At 46.8% G+C, this 23,950-nt stretch overlaps 1 protein-coding gene across 2 annotated transcripts in view; it reads left to right on the forward strand.

The window, feature by feature from the left end:
* ANKHD1 (ankyrin repeat and KH domain containing 1) overlaps positions 1 to 23,950 on the forward strand; it is a 396,742-nt gene that overhangs the window by 147,487 nt on the left and 225,305 nt on the right. For both annotated transcript variants that reach the window (XM_088451243.1, XM_088451245.1), the window contains exon 8: positions 4,634 to 4,871. In XM_088451243.1, the coding sequence (XP_088307369.1) occupies positions 4,634 to 4,871 (238 nt within the window). The remainder of the gene's footprint in view (positions 1 to 4,633; positions 4,872 to 23,950) is intronic.

Consider the following 23,950-nt stretch of genomic DNA (forward strand, 5'->3'; position numbering starts at 1 on the left):
TGGCTGGATGGGAACCAGTGTCCCTGGGTTTAATCACTAGCCAGGGGAGGCAGCCTTCCTTCAGCTCAGCGGCTCCTCAGCTCAGCGCGCCTTCTCCCACGTGTGCTGGCGTCGCTGAGCTGTTCCTCGTGCGGCCACTCCTCAGAGCTCTCCGGCGGCCATCTTCTAGGCTGTAACGCAGACTCCCAGGCGGTGCGTGGACGGGTCCCCCTGTATACCTCTCCTCTGCTAAGGGACAGTGTATGCAGCGCTATAGCCCTCCCAGACACTGAATCTGGAAGGTTGATTGTAGTGGAAGGTGCGGTGAGTCAAATCCTTACTGCATTGTATGTGACTATTGCTAGTGCTGCTGTCTGTGACTTCTTTTTAACTTACTGTCAGCTTGTACCTATCCCTTTCCTTTTCCATACGGCCCGACAGGTGTGTGGCGGAAGGGCTTTTTTCTGTGGACCTCGCTTGTATAAATCAAGTATTTGCGAGGTCAGTCACATACAGTTGTGTGCTGCAGAGTTCCATATCTGGGCTGTTTGTGTTGCATGCTGTGAGTGCGGGGGTGTTTTTTTTCACCGTAATTCCTCTGGTGATACGTATTCATTGAGTATTTACTGTACCATGTCTGACGAGGAGACTGAGCACTCCGGGGCTCCTGTGTTGTTTTCCTGCAGACGCTGTTCTGCTGGAGTTGATGGGGAGGATTTATCTCAGGATGGTCTGTGCGGGCGGTGCCATCTGGTACCTGGCCCCTCTATACCCCCTATATCGCAGGATCCTCCTTGGGCGATGTTTTCCCAGGTGCTGGCGTCTATTGCGGACCGTTTAGCGGTGCCGGCTGCAGTGCCTGTTAGGGCGTTGCCCCAGCCTAACATCCCCCATTCCCCGGGTATTCCACATTTATTGCAGACTCCCCCTGGGTCTCAGACTGTGGGTCCTTATGCGGGGTTGCCCGTGTATGTCCAGTCCCCCCCTGACTCAGCAGTCGGTGGTGCCTTTTCAGGGTAATCCTCAAGCAGCTCCTCCACCATGGGTGGAGGTACTCTCCAGCTCTATGCAGAGTCTGGCGGCCTCATCCTCTGCTTTTCAGTCTATGTTGCAGAGTGATTTGCCCCCTAATGCACCCAAGCGTCACGTTGTGAGTTCTTTAACAGCGCAGCTGTCAGACTCGGATGTGTCTTCAGATGATGGAGAAGTTCATGAGGACACTGACTCAGATGCCATGACCAAGGAGATGGAGGCTAAGTCCTCCATTAATGTGCCGGCATTGGTTAGGGCGGTGCGCGCTATCCTTCATATTGAGGATGATGCTCCAGCCCCGAAGTCTAAGTACCCTAACTTTAAAAATGCTAAGGTTACGTTGAGTGTCTTTCCCTTGTCTGACCAGTTGACAGATCATATGGTGGGGGCCTGGCAGTTGCCCAGTAAGGGATTCAAGCCACAAAAGAGGTTGGCATCTAATTATCCTTTTCCTGAAGCGCATTGCAAGAAGTGGGAAACTCCACCGGCTGTGGATTCCCACGTCACCCGCTTGATTAAGAGCGCTACGCTCCCATTGCCGTCTATTTCCTCTTTGAAGGATCCCACAGACAGGAAGGTCGTGATCTGTTTGAAATCCATTTACTCCCTTTCGGGGGTGGTGGCACGTCCGTCCATGGCCATCTCATGGGTGGCTAAGGCCATTGAGAGCTGGGCTAACGCTTTGGAGGATACTTTTCCAGAGGATGCTCCGGAGATCCAGAGAGCGTTAATTGGACAAATGAGGGATGCCACTTCCTATGTCGGGGAAGCTTCGTTGGATGCTAGTCTGCTGACCTCTAGGGTTTCGGCTGCAGCTGTGTCTGCTCGTCGGTCCTTGTGGCTGAGGTCTTGGCGAGCAGATGCGTACTCTAAAAAGGGTCTGGAGGCATTGCCTTTTAATGGTGAGTTTCCTTTTGAGCCTCTTGAGTCGGTTGACCTCAAGTGGTTAACACTTAAGACTGTTTGTTTTTCTCCTGGCTATTGCTTCAGCCAGGAGGGTATCTGAGTTGGGGGTGCTTTCCTTTAGTCCCCCCTTCTTAATTTTTCACCAGGACAGAGCGGTGCTTCGTACTCGTCCTGAGTTTTTGCCTCAATCAGGAACTTGTGGTGCCAGCTTTTCAATCTCCTGATCTTACTGCCCGGGAGGCTTCGTTGGACGTTGTTCGTGCTCTCAGAATTTATGTGGACCGGACTGCTTCTGTTAGAAAGTCCGATTCTTTGTTTGTCCTCTTAGTTTGTTGGCAGGCCAATCCCTCCTGTGAAAACCAAACTGTTGCCCGTTGGCTTTTTTCTGTTATTCGTGAGGCTTATATACAGGAAGGTTTACCTGTCCCCGCCATTGTTGAGGCTAATTCCACTCGGTCTGTGGGTCCTTCTTGGGCTGCTAGACGTGGTGCCTCCGCTGTTCAGCTGTGCAAGGCAGCCACTTGGTCTTCAATTCAGACGTTTTTGAGGTTTTATGCGTTTAACACCTTTGCCTCTCAGGATGCATCCTTTGGGCACAGGATTCTCCTTTCTGCACAGGAGCGTCCCCGCCCTTATTTGAATTGCTTTGGGACATCCCCAAGGTCAACCCTGTGGACCCCCTTGGACCCTGAAGTAGAAAACAAGAGATATGGTAAGAACTTACATTTGTTATCTCTGTTTCTACGAAGTCCATAGGGTCCACAGGGCGCCCGCCCTGACGCACCTGGCTTCAAATGGGCTGTGTGGCTGGTAGCCGTTTTTTCCGTCTCCCATTTCTGTGAGTATGGTTTCTTGTGTGTTCCAGTCTTCCTTCTCTCTGTTTAGTCTCCTCCGGCCTTGGCTGCTTACCAACTGAGGTGCCTGTGGCTCGGGGGCGGGGTATACAGCAGGACGGTCCCAAGTGCATCCTGGGAGCAGTGAAAGCTTTAACTGCGTGGTGCTTGTGGATCCAGATCCAGCTATACCCCAAGGTCAACCCTGTGGACCCTATGGACTTCGTAGAAACAGAGATAACAAAGGTAAGTTCTTACCATATCTCTTGTAATATATAAAAATAGAAGATATAGAAATGGCAAGGATACTGATAAGTCATGAAAAAACGAGGTGTGTAGAGAATAAGCTAAAAATACTTTCAATTCAATGTAAAAATTTAGCCCTTTAGGGGTTAAAGTTCCTAGAGTATGTGTCCATTTTGTTTCACTTTTTTTTTAATTTTTTTTTAAGATTTCGTTATGTCTCCTCCTCTCCAGTGAGGGGTCACCTTTTTGGATTCCTATAAATTTCAAGCCATCCGGATTCTTTTTGTGTTTTCAGATATTCTGATTTTTATCTTCCTTTTTGTTTGTCCTACATCCACAGGAGCATTCTATTAAGTAAACTACTCCTTCTGTTTCACATGTTATCTGTTCTTTGATTTTAAATTTAGTCACGTTTTGATTTGATTGGAATTGGTCTATTTTCTTTGAGTTTTGGCTATAGTTTTTACATCCCTTACATTTGAGACAATGGAAAAAACTTTTATTTACTGATATATATATATATTTTTTTTTAACTTCTAATGCACAGGACCCCAAACAGTGCATGTTTTCCAGGTTTCCTCACAGAATCACAATCTGAATAATTAGCTCCACCTGTGGATCTTTTAAAATGTGTCAGTGAGTAATGAATTCACCTGTGCACCTGCTGGGTGACCTGGAAAACTTGACCTGTGTGGGGTCCTGAGGACTGAGTTTGAGAACCACTGTTCTAGTGGTATAAAGCTCTTTATTAATTCCTGTCTTAGATTTCTTGCTTTGGTGTATATGATCTTTGGTTTCTTCCCTATAATTGTTTTCAAATCTTCATCTCGATGGAGTATGTGCCAATGTCTCTGGTACATTTCTTCTATCTGTTTGTAGTTGCTGTTGTAGCGTGTTATCATTGCTAGTTCTGAATTTTCTTTAGTTCTTTGTTTATATTTTATAATGACTATTCTGTCTAGATTCATCTTTTGTATGCCTTCTTCGTGTAAATCCTTTTCTTTATATCCTTTCTCTATAAATTTTTGTTTGAGTTCTTCACTTTGTCTTTGGAATTCTTCCTTCCATTACTTGTGCTCCAGTTCATAGACTGTGATGGCTGCACCCATAGAAAAGGGACTCTCCACTTACCCCCTTTTTTAAAAGGGCTATAAACATATGTTTAATTTTTCTTGTGCATTTTTAAATGCGCATGCCTCTAATTGTATCTTTTTGTTTAATTTTCATGCATAGTGGAACATAACGTACACACACTTAGCTATTTATATATTTTACACTTTCACTAGTGCTCGTTTTACCCTTACAAATTTAATCTCAATTTATAACTGAGCTGCTTAACCTATAGCGCGGAATATATATTTATATTGTAAAAACCAACGTAAGCATTTGTGATTTGTCCTTTCATTATGCTGAGATGCCATATTTGATAAAAAATACCTGCTAAAAGCAAACTTCCATTACTGAAAAAAACATATGTGGGACTTTTATATAAAATTGTATATTTTCATAGATTAGAACCCCATTCTAAAATATTGTTCATGCAAACATTTCAGATACTAAAACCTGATTGGCTTAATGTAAAAAATAAATTTTCCATTTAGATGTTGATAAATAACTATGATGCATACTATTCATAGGACGGACATGTTGCGGTAGCACGGTTACTACTTGATAGTGGTGCTCAGGTGAACATGCCTGCGGACTCTTTTGAATCCCCTCTGACATTAGCTGCATGCGGTGGACATGTAGAACTTGCAGCCCTTCTCATTGAAAGAGGTGCTAATCTAGAAGAGGTAAATGATGAAGGTTATACACCTCTGATGGAAGCAGCCCGAGAAGGACATGAGGAAATAGTGGCACTTCTTTTAGCACAAGGTAAGACCTTTATCTCTCTTTACTTGCAACAGTACAATATACAATGATGACTATTCTGAATAGATCTGCGAAAAGGATAATGGGCTCCTCTATTTTTATCAGACCTTGCCATACACAGAAAAGTTATATCAAATTGGTTCTAGCGCTCTTATGTACTGCCACTTCACGTACTGTATCTAAAGTCAAATACAATAGGTTGCACGCAATGCTGATGTTCAGGTAGTTGAGCGATTGTTTGCAACTGTGCATGCACAAATGATTCTAAAAGGTGCATGCTTTATACAGTGTATGCACATAGGTTCTGTTGCGATCAGGACAGATGGTATCAGAAATGTAGTGGAAAAGCGGTGGCATTCCTGGGAGGTGACTACTAGTGCATGCAAAAATGGTGTGTTGTGGGTGTGTCAATGCAAGTGGCTGCATTCATAGACTCATAGCCGCAAGCATAAGAGACTGTGGTCACACTCATAAACCTCACCTGCCATAGGTCTGGTACAAGGTTCGATGGTGGCATATATGGACACACCAGTCAGTATTATGGGAGCCTTAGTCCTTGCACATTCGGCTGCACAGATGTACACAAGGGAATGACTTTGTGGCATCATTGTATAAACTTGCGGATTGGCGACTGAAGATAGACGCTGCTGAATGCAGCTCAAATACAGGTCTAATGCGAGTGCAAATGCTCATAGATCACACTTGGCAAGTCTCATTTAAGCAGGAAGAGTTTGAATCCACCATACTCTAATATAATCAGCAATATGAGGAAAGAGGAAAAATGTGGACAGAAAATATGGTGTATGTTCCATTCCTGGCACATTCTGTAAGTATGGTAACCATCAGGGAGTACCAGAACACCTAAAGAAAAGAAGTTGTCCCAAATTCCACCTGTAAATGGGAAAATTGGAGACTAACAAATCATCATCCAGATGTTATGCGGCTGCACCCACATCATGGATGTATACGTTTTTGTCTTAGATTGAAAGAAATGATATTCTGTTCAAATTCTTCCAGTCCTTCACATAAGACCTGTATGTTAAATGCAAAGGGCATAGAAAAAAAAAAAGTGAAGATCTTGCACAATATCCTGCTTTTTACCATTTGTTTTACATAAAATGGCTAAATCCCTCACATTTTACAGATACAAATGGCACATATCAGCAATCAATATTTTTTCTTCTAGGTCATTAGGGATCCACCGTGACAACCATGGGGTGTAGGTGGTTGCAGCTAACTGGGCACCAAACAGTCAAAGCTGCAGCCTCCAGGATGCGCTGGGCCTCCTCCACTTATACCCCGCCCCCCAGTCAAAAGCAGATCAGTTTGAGTTTGCGGCTGGCAGGGGCCGGTTGCACCTTTAGACGGGGACTGCATTAGGCAGCCCCAAGTTTTTTATTTTTATTATTATTTCTTAGTTTGTTTGTTTGGGTTTTTTTGGCATCGTAGGCGTCCTAATGTGCTGCTGCTCCAACTACCGTCGCCGCAAAACACCGGTGAGTGGTCCGGTGATTTCGGAGGGCCAGCTAGTCTCTAAACAACTATTGTGATCCAGCACTGATAACTCTGTGTATTGTAATCTCATTATCCTGAGAAAAGATGTGTTGGTACTTTAATGGCTTTATTATTATTATCCTTTTATATGGCACCACAAGGGTTCCTCAGCACCTTACAAAGTGCATAAACAGTTGAACAGAACAAGAAAACAGTGACATACAGTACAAGACATTTCAGGACAAGTACATGGTATATAAACATTGGAGTATAGAGTAGATAACAATATAAGTAAAGGAAGGAATAATACATGAGGGAAGAGGGCCCTTTCTCGTGAGAGCTTACATTCTAAAGGGGAGGGGCAGACAGACGGGTGACACAGATGGGGTAGACAATGAGCATGGGACAGATGGTTAGGATGACAGATGGGTGGATTCCTATTTTTCAATATGTGTGGAAGTAATTTGGATTAAAATTAATGCCACTGACCTTCTACTTTACGTGACAGTTATTGTAGGTGTCTGTGGAAAGCCATGGTTGTTATTTCAGTTTACGTGAAGTTTGATGGGTAGCTGGAGCCACTTCATCAAGGGCTATTTAAAGAGTTTTGGTAAAGTGTGAACCAGCAGTGTCAGGTAAATGTAGACATTGGTGAAAGTATTTGTTGTAAAGAGATGATCGCAACTTATTATTTTACATCTGAACGAGTGTGGATGCCATAAGGCGCATTTATTGATTTGGAGGCCTACTTCGCCTGTTTTGCATGCGGAAAAGTATTGCACGTGTGCCCGCGTATCCCCATATTCAATTTGAAAGTGAAAATGGAATCCGGCGAAACTGAAACAAGCGGAAAGTACTGTCAGATTTGGAGAAATCAGCCTGACACCCCCCAAAAGATGCTCTAACATTGGGGTTAGCTATGGTTACCCCGATTTGGCTTGCTGAAGGTATTTGGTGTTTTTAAACTGGCTCGATAGCTGCTAAATAGCGTTTTTGTACAAGTGGTGAAGAATAGTATTCAGGAGGTATTTTTGCAGAAAATAACTTTTCTACTTCAGGGTCCATAGGGGGTCCACAGGGTTGACCTTGGGGTTATAGCTGGAACAGGATCCATGGGCACCACACAGTTAAGCTTTTAGCTCCCAGGATGCACTTGGGTCCTCCTCTATACCCCGCCCCCGAGCCACAGGCACCTCAGTGTAAGCTGGTGCCCGGCCGGAGTCGGTCACCGCGCAGGGGGGCTGCAGGAGCAGCCCCCAGAAGCTTTTTATTTTAAGTTAAATTTTATTTATTTTTAATCTATTTTTACTACAGACGGCAGCGAAGGGCTGTCTGTACAGACGCCCACGCTGCCGCTCTGATCCCCGACTGGCGCCGCGACGCCAGTACTGATCTGGGGATCGCGGCGGGAGGGCAGAGTCCGTACTAGCCGGACTCTGTCTACCTCCCAGGACTGCTGCCGGAGTCGCCGGGGATTCAGCTAAGCCGCGCGTCGCTGGCTAGCGGCGGCGCGCGGAATGCCTTAAATGCAGTCCTTTAGCCTCCGGTCCGGGGGACAGACCGGAGGCTGCTGGCAGTGGCGGCGGGCCCCCCCATAACCCGTGGGACCACTAGACCACCAGGGATAAAGGGGCAAGCGGGAAGCCAGCATCCCTGGGGTTATGGCCAGCCAGGGGAGGAAGCCTTCCCTGTTTAGCGGCTCCTCCCCTCAGCTCAGCGCGCCTTTCAGCACGCAGTCTGGCGTAGCTGAGCTGCAGATTCCTCGGCCACTCCTCCTCTGAGGTCTCCAGCGGCCATTTTCCCAGTGGCAGCGCAGATCTCAGGGAGCACGCGGACCGGTCCCCCTGTGTACCTCTCCCCTGATTAAGGACAGCATACACAGCACTATAGCCCTCCCAGACACTGAATCTGGGCAGGTTGATTGTAGTGTAAAGGTGCAGTGAGTATATCTTCCTGCATGGTATGTGACTTTTTGCTAGTGCTGCCTGTCTGTGCTTATTTTCCGCTTACTGTCAGCTTATACCTATCCCTTTACTTCTCCTACAAGCCCTGCAGGTGTGTGGGGGAGGGGCATTTCTACTGACCTCACTTATATAGATCACGTATTTGTGAGGTCCGTCACATACAGTTGTGTGCTACTCAGTGCCATATTGTGGGCTGTTGTTCAGCACACCGGTGAGTGCGTTTTACTTCTACCCTGGTGCCAGATATATAATATATTCTGTCATGTCAGACGAGGAGGTTGAGCGCTCAGTGGCTCCGGTGTTGGCCTCCTGCGGACGCTGTTCTGCAGGAGTAGATAGGGAGGATTTGTCACAGGATGGCCTGTGTAGTCGATGCGAGGTGGCTCCTGGCCCATCCAGACCTTCTCTGGCGCAGGAACCACCATGGGCGATGTTTTCTCAAGTGCTGGTGTCTATTGCGGACCGTCTGTCGGTCCCGACTGCTCTCCCTACTAGGGCGGTGCCCCAGCCGACCATCCCCCATTCCCCGGGTGTCCCGCAGTTATTGCGGAGTCCTCCTGGGTCTCAATCAGTTGGTCCCTATGTGGGGTTGCCTATGTATATACAGGCTTACCCTGTGCCGCAGCAGCCTGTGGTACCTTTTCAGGCCCCTATGGCGACGCCTCCACCATGGGTGGATGTGCTCTCCAACTCCGTGCAAAATTTGGCGGCCGCTTCCTCGGCTTTTCAGTCAATGTTGCAGACTGACATGCCTTCTAGGATTTCTAAACGCCCACTCATGACACGGGCTGCTCAGGTATCGGACTCAGAGGGTTCCTCAGATGATGGGGAGGTCCCTGATGACACTGACTCGGACGCCTCGGTCCAGGAAATGGATACCAAGTCGTCCATTAATGTGCGAGCACTAGTTAGGGCGGTGCGAGCTATTCTTCTTATAGAGGATGAGGCACCGGTTCCTAGGTCGAAGTTTCCTAGTTTCAAAAAAACTAAGGTGGCTTCTGCGGTGTTTCCCCTGTCGGATCAGTTGACGGATCATATGGCGGTAGCTTGGCAGGCGCCCAGTAAGAGATTCCTTCCTCAGAAGCGGTTGGCTTCTAATTACCCCTTCCCTGAGGCACATTGTAAAAAATGGGAAACTCCACCAGCGGTGGATTCCCATGTCACCCGTTTAACTCGGGGCGCCACCTTACCATTACCGTCGATATCCTCGCTGAAGGCGGTGGCCCGACCGTCCATGGCCATTTCCTGGGTGGCCAAGGCCATTGAGGGGTGGGCCAATGCATTGGAAGATACCTTCCCGGACGACGCTCCGGATGTCCAGCGGGCGTTGTTGGGACAAATGAGGGACGCCGCTTCTTACATTGGAGAAGCTTCTTTAGATGCTAGTCTGCTGACCTCGCGGGTATCGGCTGCAGCGGTGTCTGCCCGCCGATCCTTATGGTTGCGGTCCTGGAGAGCGGACTCTGATTCAAAGAAAGGTCTGGAGGCCTTACCTTTCAATGGGGAATTACTATTTGGTCCGGACTTGGACAAAATAGTGGACACCCTGGCTAAATCCAAGTCGGCCTTCCTCCCTTCGGCGGCACTGCCTGCTAAGGTTCGGAGTTCGGCTTTTCGTTCCTTTCGGGTTCAGGGTAAGGCGAAAGGTCAGTCCTTCCCGAGACAGTCTGCGAGTAAGACGGCCTCTAAACCCAAGAAGCAAGCCTGGAGTGCTCGGCGCCCTTCTTCCAAGCAGGAAGATAAACCTGCGGCCTGATGGGACGGGCCTCCCTCTGGGGGACCTCAGAGTGGGAGGCCGACTTCTTCTATTTGCCCAGTGCTGGCACGATACCACCACGGATGCCTGGGTTCGAGAAGTGGTCTCCCAGGGGTACGCCCTGTCTTTTCGGCACAGACCACCCCACCAGTTTTTCTGCACAAGTCCTTCTCAGAACAAGACCAAGGCGTTACAGGTTCAGGAGGCTATAGAGTCCTTGCTGAAAGCAGGGGTCATTGTTCCCGTTCCTCTATCACAACGAGGGACGGGGTATTATTCGTCTCTGTTTCTGGTGCAGAAACCCAATGGTTCTCATCGCCCTATCCTCAACTTGAAGTCTCTGAACAAATTCCTCAGAGTTCCCAAGTTCAGGATGGAAACGTTACGTTCCATCATTCTGGCGATGGAACCGGGGGATTACATGGTGTCCCTGGACATCCAGGACGCCTACCTCCATGTTCCGATAGCATCTTCACACCAGCGGTATCTGAGGTTCGCTATCCTTCAACACCACTATCAGTCCCGGGCGCTACCCTTTGGTCTCTCCACGGCACCGAGGGTGTTCACGAAGATTATGGCGGTCATGGCCGCACATCTTCGGAACCAGAATGTACGGCTGCTGCCGTACCTGGACGACCTCCTGTTGCTGGCGAGCTCCCCGGAGGTACTGCTTCAACATCTCCACCTGACAAACGCTTGCCTGCAAGCACACGGGTGGTTGATAAATTGGAAAAAGTCCTCTCTGATTCCATCACAGCGGATGGTTCATTTGGGAGCCCTGCTGGATTCGCGTCAGCAAAGGATCTTCCTGACTCCGGAGAAGGTCGCCTCACTACAGCTGCGGATACGCAGTTGCCTGAGCCGTTGCCGCCTGTCGGTCCATTCGGCTATGAGAGTTCTGGGGTCCATGGTGTCGACATTCGACATGGTGGAATTTGCCCAGTTCCATTCCCGGCCCCTGCAGGGGCTGATTCTATCAGAATGGAACGGGTTACCTCACCGGATCCGCTCTCAGGTGCTGGTGTTGTCTCCGGACGTTCGGCTATCTTTGGCTTGGTGGCTTCAGACAGCTCATCTGGTCGAGGGGCGCCCATTTTGGATCCCGGACTGGGTCCTGCTCACGACGGATGCCAGTCTCCGGGGTTGGGGGGCAGTGACCGGCTCTTTGTCGCTTCAGGGTCGTTGGTCAGCGGAAGAAGCACTTCTCCCCATCAACATCCTGGAACTGCGGGCAGTATACAAGGCCCTGCAGTCGTCCGGCCCCGCTCTTCACGGAAGGGCGGTACAGGTGCAGTCCGACAACGCCACCACGGTGGCGTATATCAATCACCAAGGCGGAACTCGCAGTCAGGCAGCGATGTCGGAGGTGTCTCGTATCCTGTCTTGGGCGGAGGGTCACATTCCAGCGATCTCGGCGGTCTTCATCCCCGGAGTCCTCAATTGGGAGGCGGACTTCCTCAGCCGTCACGACGTGCATCCCGGGGAATGGTCGCTTCACCCAGAGGTGTTTCAGCTACTCGTGGACAGGTGGGGACTGCCGGAGCTGGACTTGATGGCCTCCCGTCACAATCACAAGTTGCCCGTTTACGGGTCAAAGACAAGAGACGCAGGTGCAAGTCTAGTGGACGCGCTGTCGGTGACATGGACGTTTCACCTGGCGTATCTGTTTCCTCCGATATCCCTGCATCCTCGGGTTCTGCGGAAATTCAAGCAGGACGGCGGCATGCTCGTGCTGGTAGCTCCGGCGTGGCCCAGACGTCCTTGGTACTCCGATCTCAGGAGCCTCTCCATCGACGCTCCGTACCTTCTTCCTCAACGTCGGGACCTGTTGTCTCAGGGGCCCTGCCTTTACCCGGATCTGGGTCGGCTGTCTTTGACGGCGTGGCTCTTGAGACAGCCGTCTTGAGGTCTCGGGGCTTCTCCAGTTCGGTTATTGGTACGATGCTCAGGGCACGCAAGCCTGCTTCAGCACGGATTTATCACAGAGTGTGGCACACTTACTTTCAGTGGTGTGAGTCCAGACTTTATGATCCTCAGGTGTTCCGAGTTTCTAGGGTCTTGGAATTTCTTCAGTCAGGATTGGATCTCGGCTTACGCCTTGCATCTCTGAAGGTTCATGTGTCCGCCTTGTCCGTGTGGTTTCAACGGCGGATTGCAATACTACCAGACGTTCACACCTTTTTCCAAGGTGTTCTCAGGATCCAGCCTCCCTTTGTGCCTCCTGTGGCTCCTTGGGACTTGGCGGTGGTGCTACGGGTCCTGCAGGGTCCTCCGTTTGAGTCTCTTGAGGGGGTGGAGCTCAAGTGGCTGACATTTAAGACGGTTTTTCTCCTGGCAATTGCTTCGGCCAGGAGGGTGTCTGAATTGGGGGCGCTTTCCTGTCGCCCTCCTTTCCTGATTTTTCACCAGGACAGAGCGGTGCTCCGCACTCGTCCTGAGTTTTTGCCCAAAGTGGTCTCGAAGTTCCATATTAATCAGGAACTTGTTGTGCCAGCTTTTCAGTCCCCTGATCTTTCAGCTGGTGAGACTTCCTTAGATGTGGTCCGGGCGCTTAGAATTTATGTAGACCGGACGGCTTCGGTTAGGAAGTCTGATTCCTTGTTTATCCTCTTTGGTTTTCACAAGAGGGGTTGGCCTGCCAACAAACAAATGTTAGCCCGTTGGCTTCGTTCCGTTATTTGTGAGGCTTATGCACAGGAGGGCTTACCTGTGCCAGCCTCTGTTAAGGCTCATTCCACTCGTTCTGTGGGTCCCTCTTGGGCTGCTAGACGTGGCGCTTCTGCTGTTCAGCTGTGTAGGGCGGCCACTTGGTCTTCAATTCAAACGTTTTTGAGGTTCTATGCGTTTGACACCTTTGCCTCTCAGGATGCATCCTTTGGGCGCCGGGTACTCCTTTCAGCACAGGAGCGTCCCCGCCCTTAGTTGTACTGCTTTGGGACATCCCCAAGGTCAACCCTGTGGACCCCCTATGGACCCTGAAGTAGAAAACAAGAGATATGGTAAGAACTTACCTTTGTTATCTCTGTTTCTACGAAGTCCATAGGGTCCACAGGGCGCTCGCCCTGACGCACCTGGCTTCAAATGGGCTGTGTGGCTGGTCACCGGTTTTCCGTCTCCTATTGCTGTGAGTATGGTTTCTTGTGTGTTCCAGTCTTCCTTCTCTCTGTTCCATATTCTCCTCCGGCCTAGGCTGCTTACTAACTGAGGTGCCTGTGGCTCGGGGGCGGGGTATAGAGGAGGACCCAAGTGCATCCTGGGAGCTAAAAGCTTAACTGTGTGGTGCCCATGGATCCTGTTCCAGCTATAACCCCAAGGTCAACCCTGTGGACCCTATGGACTTCGTAGAAACAGAGATAACAAAGGTAAGTTCTTACCATATCTCTTGTTATCCCAGCAAATTTGGGGTACTTGAAAATAAGGGCCAGCATATTTTAAAGTTTCTTAAGTTAAGTTTAAAAAATCATGAAAAATCCTCCTTCCGCAAGCGCCTGCAATGAAAAAAACACATGGGGCATACTTGGTGACCCCCTTAGAGTCTAGTTCGCTAGTTTTTAACTGTGTCCCCCAACATTTTTTTTTGCCCCCAAAATGAGTGATTTGTTGGGATGTTGAGTGTTTTTTAAAAAAAATTTGAGACCGTTTACCTTTGTGGGACTGTCTGAAGGCTACATGGGGGTTTCCGCAATGTTGCACCCCAAAACCCCAATTCTGCACTTTTTTCCGCATGCTATTCATATGCAAAACTTTTTCACCTATTAGATTGCGTTGACTTTCTGCCTAGGCGGAAAGTCTTTCAAATTAAATATAGCGATACTTTTCCGCCTGGCGAAATTACGTCATTGGCGATACTTTTTCGCCAATTCCGGCTTTTCGCTACAAATTGAATACGGACCATAGTTGTAGGTGTATAAAGGTTTTTTATAATGACACAATGAGGTTGTAATAGTCAATGTATGATGAAAATAAAGCTCATTAGTTTTTAGAGGAGCTGAGTGAATCAATACGGCTGCAATGAGCACAGAGAGGCGAGATGCAGGGAGAGGTAAGGATGTTATACCCTTGGAGAAATTACAAAAGTGTTTTGATAAAAAGAATGTGTAGTACATGGTGAGTTTAGGTAACTTGTTTTGGGATAAATTTTAAAGAGATAAGTTTTTTAGTCTGAACTTGCCTAAAGGCCCCCATAAATCAGCAATTGATTGCAGTGTTTAGATGTTGGTCATTGTTTGTTCAACTGTTTGATTAACTGTTATGTTAGTACACTGTGATTTAACACTTCCTGGATTTAACCCCAGCTGCCAAAACAGCCACAGCTGCCCCTAGACTGAATATAGAGGAATGGTATCCTTGATTAAAACAGGCTACATCTCAGTCAATTGGTTCTCTGATCAAAGAAGATAACTTGCTCTGAAGACCAGGCCAGATATATACTATACACTATGCTTCACTGAACAATATAGACTATACAGGAAAAAACAAATCTATGCTGGAGAGATGATTTCACATACATTTAAAAACCACACATGAATGCATGAAGGTCTATGCAGAATATAGATGCAGGAGAGATGATTTCACATACCTAAGGGATGAAATTAAACAGAAGATTAGTCCATATTCATGCAGGATAACTGTTTGATTACCTGTTATGTTAGTACACTTTGTGATTTAACACTTTGTGCATTTAACCCCAGCTGCCAAAACAGCCACAGCTGCCCCTAGGCTATGAACTTCATATAGATAATTAATAATGCCTGTATGGTTTCTTAATATTTGTTTCATGGAGGTGATAACCTTGTAAATAATCAATTTACCGGTAATTCAAACACCAAAGAAAAGACAAGATTTTAATTCAGTGCACTTCCTAGGTCAGTATTTTTCTTGGTACATAAATATCTTGAAAAATATATAATATTTACATTATCTTTATTACTCTTTATAATAATATGTTCCGATATTAGACAAAATATTAAATAAAATCAAAGTAAAATATTACATAGAAAAGAATGTCCGATAAATAGATTGGTGATTTAAAACTTTCCTCTGCCGTTAGTCAATTATGTCACTTCTCATATATTGCGCATCCGAGTGGTAGGATTATTTTAGTATCTCAGACTATTATTCAAGAGTAACTTCTTCTTAAATGTCAGTGAACGCCCCATGTGACACTGTTATCATACAACTATTATAAGATGCTCTATTTGGGAGGTAGTCAAGAAGCCAACAGTCGAAATGCCGACCACCGGCTTCCCGACTGTGCAATCCCGGTAGGGGCTAGTGAGAGGCGTCGTTATCCCGACGCTTATCATCCACCCCCGTAATCCCAACGCCCGGCATACCGAACGAACGTAAGCCGGGCGGGGGGGGGCTTTGGGGGTTAGGTTTAGTGGCTCCCTGGAAGACTTAGTGTAAGGGTCAGGCTAGGGGAAGGGACGGTTAGGGTTAGACACCCCTTGGGGGGGGAGGTTAGGGTTATGCTTAGGGTGCGGAGAGTGGGAATTAGGTTTAGGCACTAGATGGGGGGGATGGTTGGGCAACCCTACAGGAGGGTTGGGGGGGTGGGTTAGCTTTCCTCCATCGGGATCTGCGCTCTTCGGCATACTGGTGTCGGGATTTCAACCGCCAGGCTCCCGTCCGGCGGTCAATTATACCACACACCTCTATTTTAATGAGTAGCGAGTCACTCCACAATATTCAGACTTTGTTACTTTGTATTATCTATAATTATTGAATGTTGTCATTCCAGGAATATTATATTAGGTATTGCAACAAATATAACTTACTCTGTTTTACTTAAATTAGCTTATCTTTTTTTGCTTAATATAGCATATAGAGGTTACAAATATCATTCCCTGATTGATTTCACGATCTAAATGGGGGTATTTGTCCACGTCTTTCTCCTCTTCTATGTATGGTGGTATGCAGGAATGATGACAATGAATTTAGCAAAAAGTATTTTATCCCGGATGTTAAGTCCGTGCTCTGCAGTGTTCACGGGTATAATATACATCTTTTCCTGCTTGGTGGCATTATTTTAACGCCGCTGTTAATATTCCTTATTGTAATAATCTGAGTGGTGATCTGACACAGTCAATGGTTAAGTATTGTAGCAGCTCATCAATTCTAATCTGTTATTCTTTCACTCCTTTTTATCCCACGGGGGAATCTCTGTCACTGGGGATTTATTCCCATTTAATTCAGTTACACTTTTCAATCCGTACATGACAAGCAACATTGTATCCAATACGATTGTGCGGTGATCGGCTATGACAAGTAAGAGCGCCGGAGTGTTTGTCACTAGGGAGTCTGCCCCCTACATTTGGTGTTACTTGTTATAACATTTCAATCAGTACATAACATGTGCCGCATATAATAGTGCGCTGGCAGTAGGTAAGGATGCCAACACGCGTTTCGCCAGAGGCTGCTTTTTTAAGGCAGTGCCTAACTAGCCGTTCCAATGGGGACCCAGGGCTGTAGCCGGATAAACTGAGAGACAGGTAAGGCAATGCAGTTCTTAACTCTGGTTGTGGAGACTAGCCGGAGGACGCTGTAGTGGGGCGTCCAGTTTGTCCGCTTCCCCATTAGACCACCGGGGCACTTAAAAGTCTAGCATCGGGGACCATTTCTTGAGGCCAGTGGCCCGGTGATTGATGCAGCAGTGGGAGGTAGGCTCTCCCCCAGTAGCTCCTCCCCCAGTTCAGAGTACGATACTTCACCAAAAGCTTCCAGCCTCTGAGCTGCTCCTCCTCACCCTTCTCCCATCGGATACGCTCAGCACCCATTGTACATGGCATCGCTGAAGCTACAGGTCTCGGGAGAATCGGGCCTAGTCTCCCTGTATGCCTCTACCTGGAGAAAGGTTATACAGCACTTATCCTTGAGTAGTTGATTCAGTGCCCATTGCAAATAAGAGGATTTTTGGTATTTACCGTTGAATCCTTTTCTCTGAGTCAGGCTGGGGGACACTGGACCATGGGGGTTGTAGGTGGGAAGGTGTGGAGTTGCCACTAATGACTGAAATTTATAACTCCTCCTCCCTCCCATACCCCCCCCCCCCTTCTGCAACCCCTGACTTCAGTACAACTTCAAAAGTGCCTGTAAGGAGAAGCAATATTCAGTGACACTATCATACCGAAAAATAACGAAACTGACGGCCAATTATTACCGTAATCATAACTCATACTTAAAATGACTGAGCGTGAGGAAGGGAACGAACGCAGTATCCCCTAGCCTGACTGAAGAGGATTCAACGGTAAGTACCAAAAATCCTCTTCTCTTTCGTCTGGGCTGGGGGACACTGGACCATGGGACGTTCAAAAGCCGCCACCAAGGGAGGGAACGCTCAGGTTGCCTGACCGGAGAACTGTACGTCCAAAATGGGCGTCACCGGAGGCAAAAATATGAACCTGTAGAACCGCGCAAACGTGTGGACAGAGGACCAGGTAGCTGCGCGACAAACTTGTTCAGCTGCGGCCCCGTGAAGCGCCGCCCAGGAGGCCGCCACAGCCCGAGTGGAATGAGCGGACACCTTGGTTGGTGCCGGGCGCCCCGCATCAGATTAAGCCCTTGAGATCACTGAGCGGAGCCATCTTGCAATGGTCTGCTTCGTGGCTGGCCTGCCACGTTTGTGGGCGTTGTAGAGGACTAATAGAGTCCATGCAACGTAAGTCCGAAGTTCTGTCTAAGTTAATCCGCAGGATCCGGATGACATCCAACAGTGACAGATTGCCCTGGTCCCTAGAAGACTGTGAAGGTGAGAAAACAGGAAAAACATTTTCCTGGTTCAAGTGAAAAGAAACCACTTTCGGTTGAAAAGGAGCCGTTCTGGGGACCGCCTTGTCATCATGGAAAACAAGAAACAGTGGTTTGCAGGACACAGCCCCCAACTCAGAGACCCGCTGAGGCAATGGCCATAAGAAAAAACACTTTCCACGTGACAAACCGAAGGTCCACGGATTCCAATGACTCAGACGGAGCCTGCTTAAGAGCCGACAGAACCAGGGGCAAATCCCATGGTGCTACTGGCGGCTGAAACGGAGGCTGCACTCACAAAACCCCCTGAGAAGGAGATAGATATGAGTTTACTAGTCGCACCAGAGAAACATTGTGCCTCTCAGTAGGGGACAATGGTGACCCCCAGTATTATTTATAATCTTTGTTTGGGGGGTGCTACCACAGGCAATGAATATTAATCAAAAATATTGTAGAGGAAAGAGAAATGCCTGAAATGGTGCACAAAACATAATTAAAATATAACTTTTATTAATTCAATTAATATTGTCACACAAGACAATTAAACAGCGAAACTTTAAAACATTGAAAGAGTGAAAAGTAAAGAATACAGTGAAATAAAATGTGTGCAGCGCCCCTGTATTTCCGCATAGGCTTGTATTAGATCAAAGATTGTTATGTATGGCACCTATCTTATATACGGTATGCCATATATACTGATCTTGAATTTCTGTTGTAGGTTTTAATTCAACAATTGCTAGTTGTAAACACCAATATTAAACAAGTACTATAATTATTTTTGAACCATTGAAATCTGTTTTTAAACAGATGGACATAACTGAAAATTAATGAGTATTGTTAAATCATTGCTTATATAGTTATAGCAGTCAAAGTTGATTTTTATTAAACAGTTAATGTGTCTCTTCTGTGTCACATTTATTTGTCCCAGATTGTGAATAAACATATATCAAACTTGTCACATTAAGCATAGGACTGATTTTATATGGACCAATTCCTCAGTCTCATAAAGGTGCTTCTGGGAAATATGTATGTAGATTCTGTGCACAGTATTGGTTCTAATCTCCTTGCTCCTTACATAGTCATTAATCAACCCTCCCGGGTGCTTATTAAGAAGCAAATGAGAAATGGCTTTCAATGTATAATTACAGAGCCATTACATCCCATACATTCTATTTTCCGCACTTATTTAGGTGGTTTAATAGCAACAGACCCTCTCGGGTTTACACATAAGGACCAACAGAAATATTATACATCATAATAAGCAGCAACAGGGTGCGCCGCTAACCAACGCGGCGTTTCGCTTTAAAGGCTTTATCAAGGCAAGCCGAGCCGCTACCGGAACTGCCTTATATACCCGCAATCGTGTCATTGGTAATGGGGATGTCAATCACATTGAGGAGCACCTATAACATCACATTACGTCACTAGGTCCCGCCCTCCAGCTCGTGTTGATGCTAGGGCCAGTGACGTGATTATCCAAGGATCATAAATCGCTTTCCGATCAGTCTACTAGTTAACAGGCTGAAATAATCAATCTCAGAGATCGAAGTCTCCGTTATCTTTATTATGAAGGAAGGACTATTCCTCAACAGTCTTTTTAGTCATAATCCCTCTAAGGATTTATGATATTAATGTTGCGATGTTCTGTTGGACATATTTGAATAAAGAATCATTATGAATCATTCAGAGCGATCACGTGATCATTCTATATTCTCAGGTTAGAGTCTATTCAGGTTTATCTAATGGATAGACAATCAAGGATTAACTCCTAACAAGGCATCAACAATCTATCACCCATATCATGGATATAATTCTCTGAATGCTGAAATTCATGTTCATAGGATAAATATTATATGTGTCCAAATTCAGTGATTTCCCAAAAAGGTTTATTATATATTAAATATTAAATTACCCTTAATAAGTATTGTGGAAGCCCAAATATAGTGTTAACAGTAATCATATATTGTTAAAAAGTGTGATGTGAAATAATAAATACATAAATGAATAATTATCTATAAAAATAAGTGTCATTGAAATCATCAGTGTTATTGTGCACAATTACAACCTAAATTAATGGTGTCAAAATTGAACTATCGTGAAAAGAAAAAGATTTTAAATATGAAAAAAATTAAACCCATCATGTGAAAAAGGAAAATATGAGATAAGTGTAAATTGTGTATAAATTATCTTTGAGAATAAAATATTACCCTAATTATTACAATAACTGTAAATAAAAAATGTAGAGTGTAAATATGATCATCACATTAAGCATATCAATTCAAAAATATTACTTATCATTAGGTAGAATAATATGACATTACTTTCAGAGTGTTATTATTATTATCTGATTATTGATCACTCAATAAAAAATATATAGTATTGTATATACCAAAAACCGTCGTAATATGTCTAGACAATCAGACATTAATATATGGAAGGAGAGCCAGACGTTGCTGAAAATAAATGGACAGAGCTGAAACCTGTACCTTCAAAGATTGAAGGCGCAAGCCGGCTTCCAAACCACCCTGAAGGAAAGCTAGCAGTCTGCACGCTACGCCGCTCACACCACAAAATATAAGTTTTCCAAACCCTGTGGTAATTCTGTGCAGAAACCTGCTTCCGTGCCCGGAGCATGGTACCGATGACTGAAGGGGGAAAACCCCTTAGCCTTTAAAAGCTCGGTCTCAACAACCAGGCCGTTAAAGCCAGCTGAGGCAGGCCCTCGTGACTGAATGGCCCCTGCAGAAGAAGATCTGGTCACAGTAGAAGATGCCAACCTGGACCTGCGGCTAGTCTGAGAACCGTGGCGAACCACGACCGGCGCGGCCAGTTTGGAGCCACTAGGATGACTGACGCCTGCTGCTTCCTGACTCGACGGAGCACCCTTGGTAACATGGGATTTGGAGTAAAGATGTAGGCCAGACTGAAGTTCCAAGGAACTGTCATGGCATCTACTGTGAATGCCAAAGGACCTCTGGCCCTTGCACAAAATAGAGGGACCTTGCAATTGTGGTGAGACTCCATCAGGTCCACCTCCGGCAGCCCCCCAACTCCTGCACCAACTGCTGGAAAACCTCCAGGTGGGGAGACCACTCTCCTGGTAGGAAAGAGGTCCTGCTGAGGTAGTCTGCCTCCAAATTCTCTACTCCCGGTATGAATACCGCTGACATTGTCGGGGCAAACGTCTCCGCCCAAGTGAGAATGAGACTTGGCTCTACCATGGCAAGCCCGCTTTTGGTTTCCGCCCTGGTGCTTTACATACGCCACCGCCGTGGCATTGTCTGATTGGATCCTCACTGTCCTGCCGGCACAGGGCCAGATAAATGGCCCAGAGCTCCAGCACATTTATTGACAGCCCTATCTGATGCCGACCAGGTCCCCTGGAGACAGAGGTTCTCAGTCACCGCTCCCAACCGCTGAGACTTGCGTCTATGGTGACAATGATCCATTTGGGAGTAACCAGGGACCGACCCTGGAGAAGGCGACTGGTAGTCAACCACCAGTGAAGTGACTGACGGATGGGCGAGGGGCAGACAGCACCTTCCTGACTAAGTCCTGAAGGGCCCGGGCTTTGTCCTCTGGCACAAAAACTCTTTGCAGTGCCGTATCGAAGATCACCCCCAGAAACATCAGACGTTGGCATGGCGTAAGGCGACTTTCCTCGAGATACAGTATCCACTTGTGATACTGTAACACCTGAACCGTGTGATCCAGGTGGGGCTGAAGTTGGGCAGCCAAATTTGCCTTCACTAGCAAATCGTCTAAGTAAGGTACGATCGTTATCCCCTCGGAATGCAGCAGACTTGCTACTGCTGCCATGCTCTTCGTAAAGACCCGTGGAGCTGTAGTCAGCCCGAAAGGCAGAGCCTGGAACTGGTAATGAGCTCTTCCAGCTGTGAACTTGAGTAGCGAATGATGCCCTACCCAAATCGCTATGTGGAGATATGCATTTCTGTCGAGAGACACCAAAAACGTGTTTGCCGACATACCCTGAATCACCGACCAGAGCAATTCCATGCGGAACCGATCCACCCATAGGCTGACATTCAAGGCTCACAGGTTTAAAACCGGCCGATAAGCGCCATTGGGCTTTTGTACTAAGTACTGGTTGAAGTAAAAACCCTGTTTTTGTTGAGACTGGAACTATAACCCCCTCGGAACAGAGGGAACCTATTAGCCTGGTTCAAGTTTCTTGACCGGATCCTTGGGCAATGCCGTGGCGAATAAACGCTGCGGCGGTGGCCCCTTTTAGGTCGATCGTATAACCTCGGGAGACCATGCCCCTTACCCAGGCATCTGCTACTGAAGCTACCCATCGGTCTCTGAAAAGGAGGAGACTGCCCCGCACCTTCCCCGGCAGTGCGGGCTGCGGTGGTGCAGGCGTTAGGACCCAGGGGAGGTAGCAGCACACAGATGCAGGCTCGGATACCTGTGTGTTCAAAAAAAAAAACCACCGAAGCACGGACGAGTCAGTGAGACCCGTCTGTGCTTCTGTGTTTAAAAATAAAAACAGTGTAAATAAAAAATTTAAATGGCGTGGCCCCCTCCCCAAAAAACCAACCAGCCCCGGGCTATGTAGCCCCAGTGCTGGTTGTGCTAAATACAGGGGGCAAATGACGTAGTGGTCCCCCATATTTAGCGCAACCAGCACTGGGCTCTGAGCAGGTTCTGGAAATACAGGGGAAAAAAATGCATGGGCCCCCCCCTGTATTTCTCAGCACCGGACCCTTTCTTGCGGGGGGGTGATGCCACAGCCAGGGGAGCCCTTTCACCGGGCCCCCCCCCAGCCGCATCATCACCCCTAACCGCTAGTCAGCCCAGGCCGGGGATCCCTGGGAAATTGGGGAACCCCCAATAAAGTGATCCCCCTCTCCAAGGCACCCCAGGCAATAGTGATTCTCCCTACTGTATGCTTGTATAGTGGATGTATGTAAGAGTGTAAAGCACTAGCTAGTTTTAAACTAATAGGGCGCCTCCCCTAATCCTCTCTTCCAGGTCTTTGATTTTACAATAGCTGTGTTTTGTAGAGGTGAAGAAGAATTTGCACAGAAGGGTTCAGGGGTTCTTTACAAAAACTTTTCAACCAGGACCTGCTGCAACCATGTAGGAGCGTGTGGATGGTGGATTTGTTTTCAGTTTACTTTTTTCCCACGTAAGATGCATTTTTGCCATTGCCTTACTTTTCTTTGTGTGTTGTACACTTCTAAATCACCACCATGGTTGTCATAACTACATATTGTGTAACCAAGTTTGTTTACCCTCGATTGGTATATTCTACACCATATTGTGTCCTTGTCCCCCTCCCCCTTTCCCTTTGGAGATCTGTGAGTCCTATCATAAGATTTCTCAAATTGTTATTTTAGAAAAGAGTATTCCATCTCTTTGAGACTTCTTTCCTCTAGTGTGATGCGTGAGCGCCTTCACTCGCGTTGTTTTTGATCACAAGATGTTCACATAAAAGTGGGTACCCAGAAACAAGTGGTTGGAAGCAGGGGTGCCAAGAGGAGCTTGGATACAAAGTACCTGGACATGTACTGCTATATAAGCAATAATCACACCCTCACCATATAGTTTAATGCAGTGGCATCACTATTCCCCATAGAGCGTGGCCACGCCACCTGAATTTGGACAGACCGATCTTTTGGCAGCCCTGGTTGGAAGACTGACTCATATTCATGACCTAAACAAAAAAAAACAGTACTGATTGTAAACACCTTCACATATGGTGGTCCTGCCACATATATTGTGTCTTTCTGGTGATATGTGACTGCGCCGATCACTAGTGCCCCAGGGCTAATCCTTAACATCTCCCTTTCCAATATTGTACTTTCTGCACCAATTCCACACATTGATAAACATATTGTGCAGCCAAATGTCAAGAACACACAACCTTCTCCCCACCAATGCTGGGAGTTATTAATCATGTCTAGTTTGGTTTGATTATGGTATATATTGCATGCCTACAGAACAAAACTGTATGTTTCACAAAATCTGGCTTTCTTGGTACCCTTTCCACAATACCCCAATTATTACTATTGGCTCCCTCTTATAGTAAACCTGTTCATTTGACGCCACTCCTCATTTTGTTCTGTCAAGAATCTTAAATAAAGAGCGATTAT

This window comes from Taudactylus pleione, unplaced genomic scaffold (genome assembly GCF_031769625.1).
Source record: "Taudactylus pleione unplaced genomic scaffold, aTauple2 ptg000025l, whole genome shotgun sequence".
Taxonomy (NCBI): domain Eukaryota; kingdom Metazoa; phylum Chordata; class Amphibia; order Anura; family Myobatrachidae; genus Taudactylus; species Taudactylus pleione.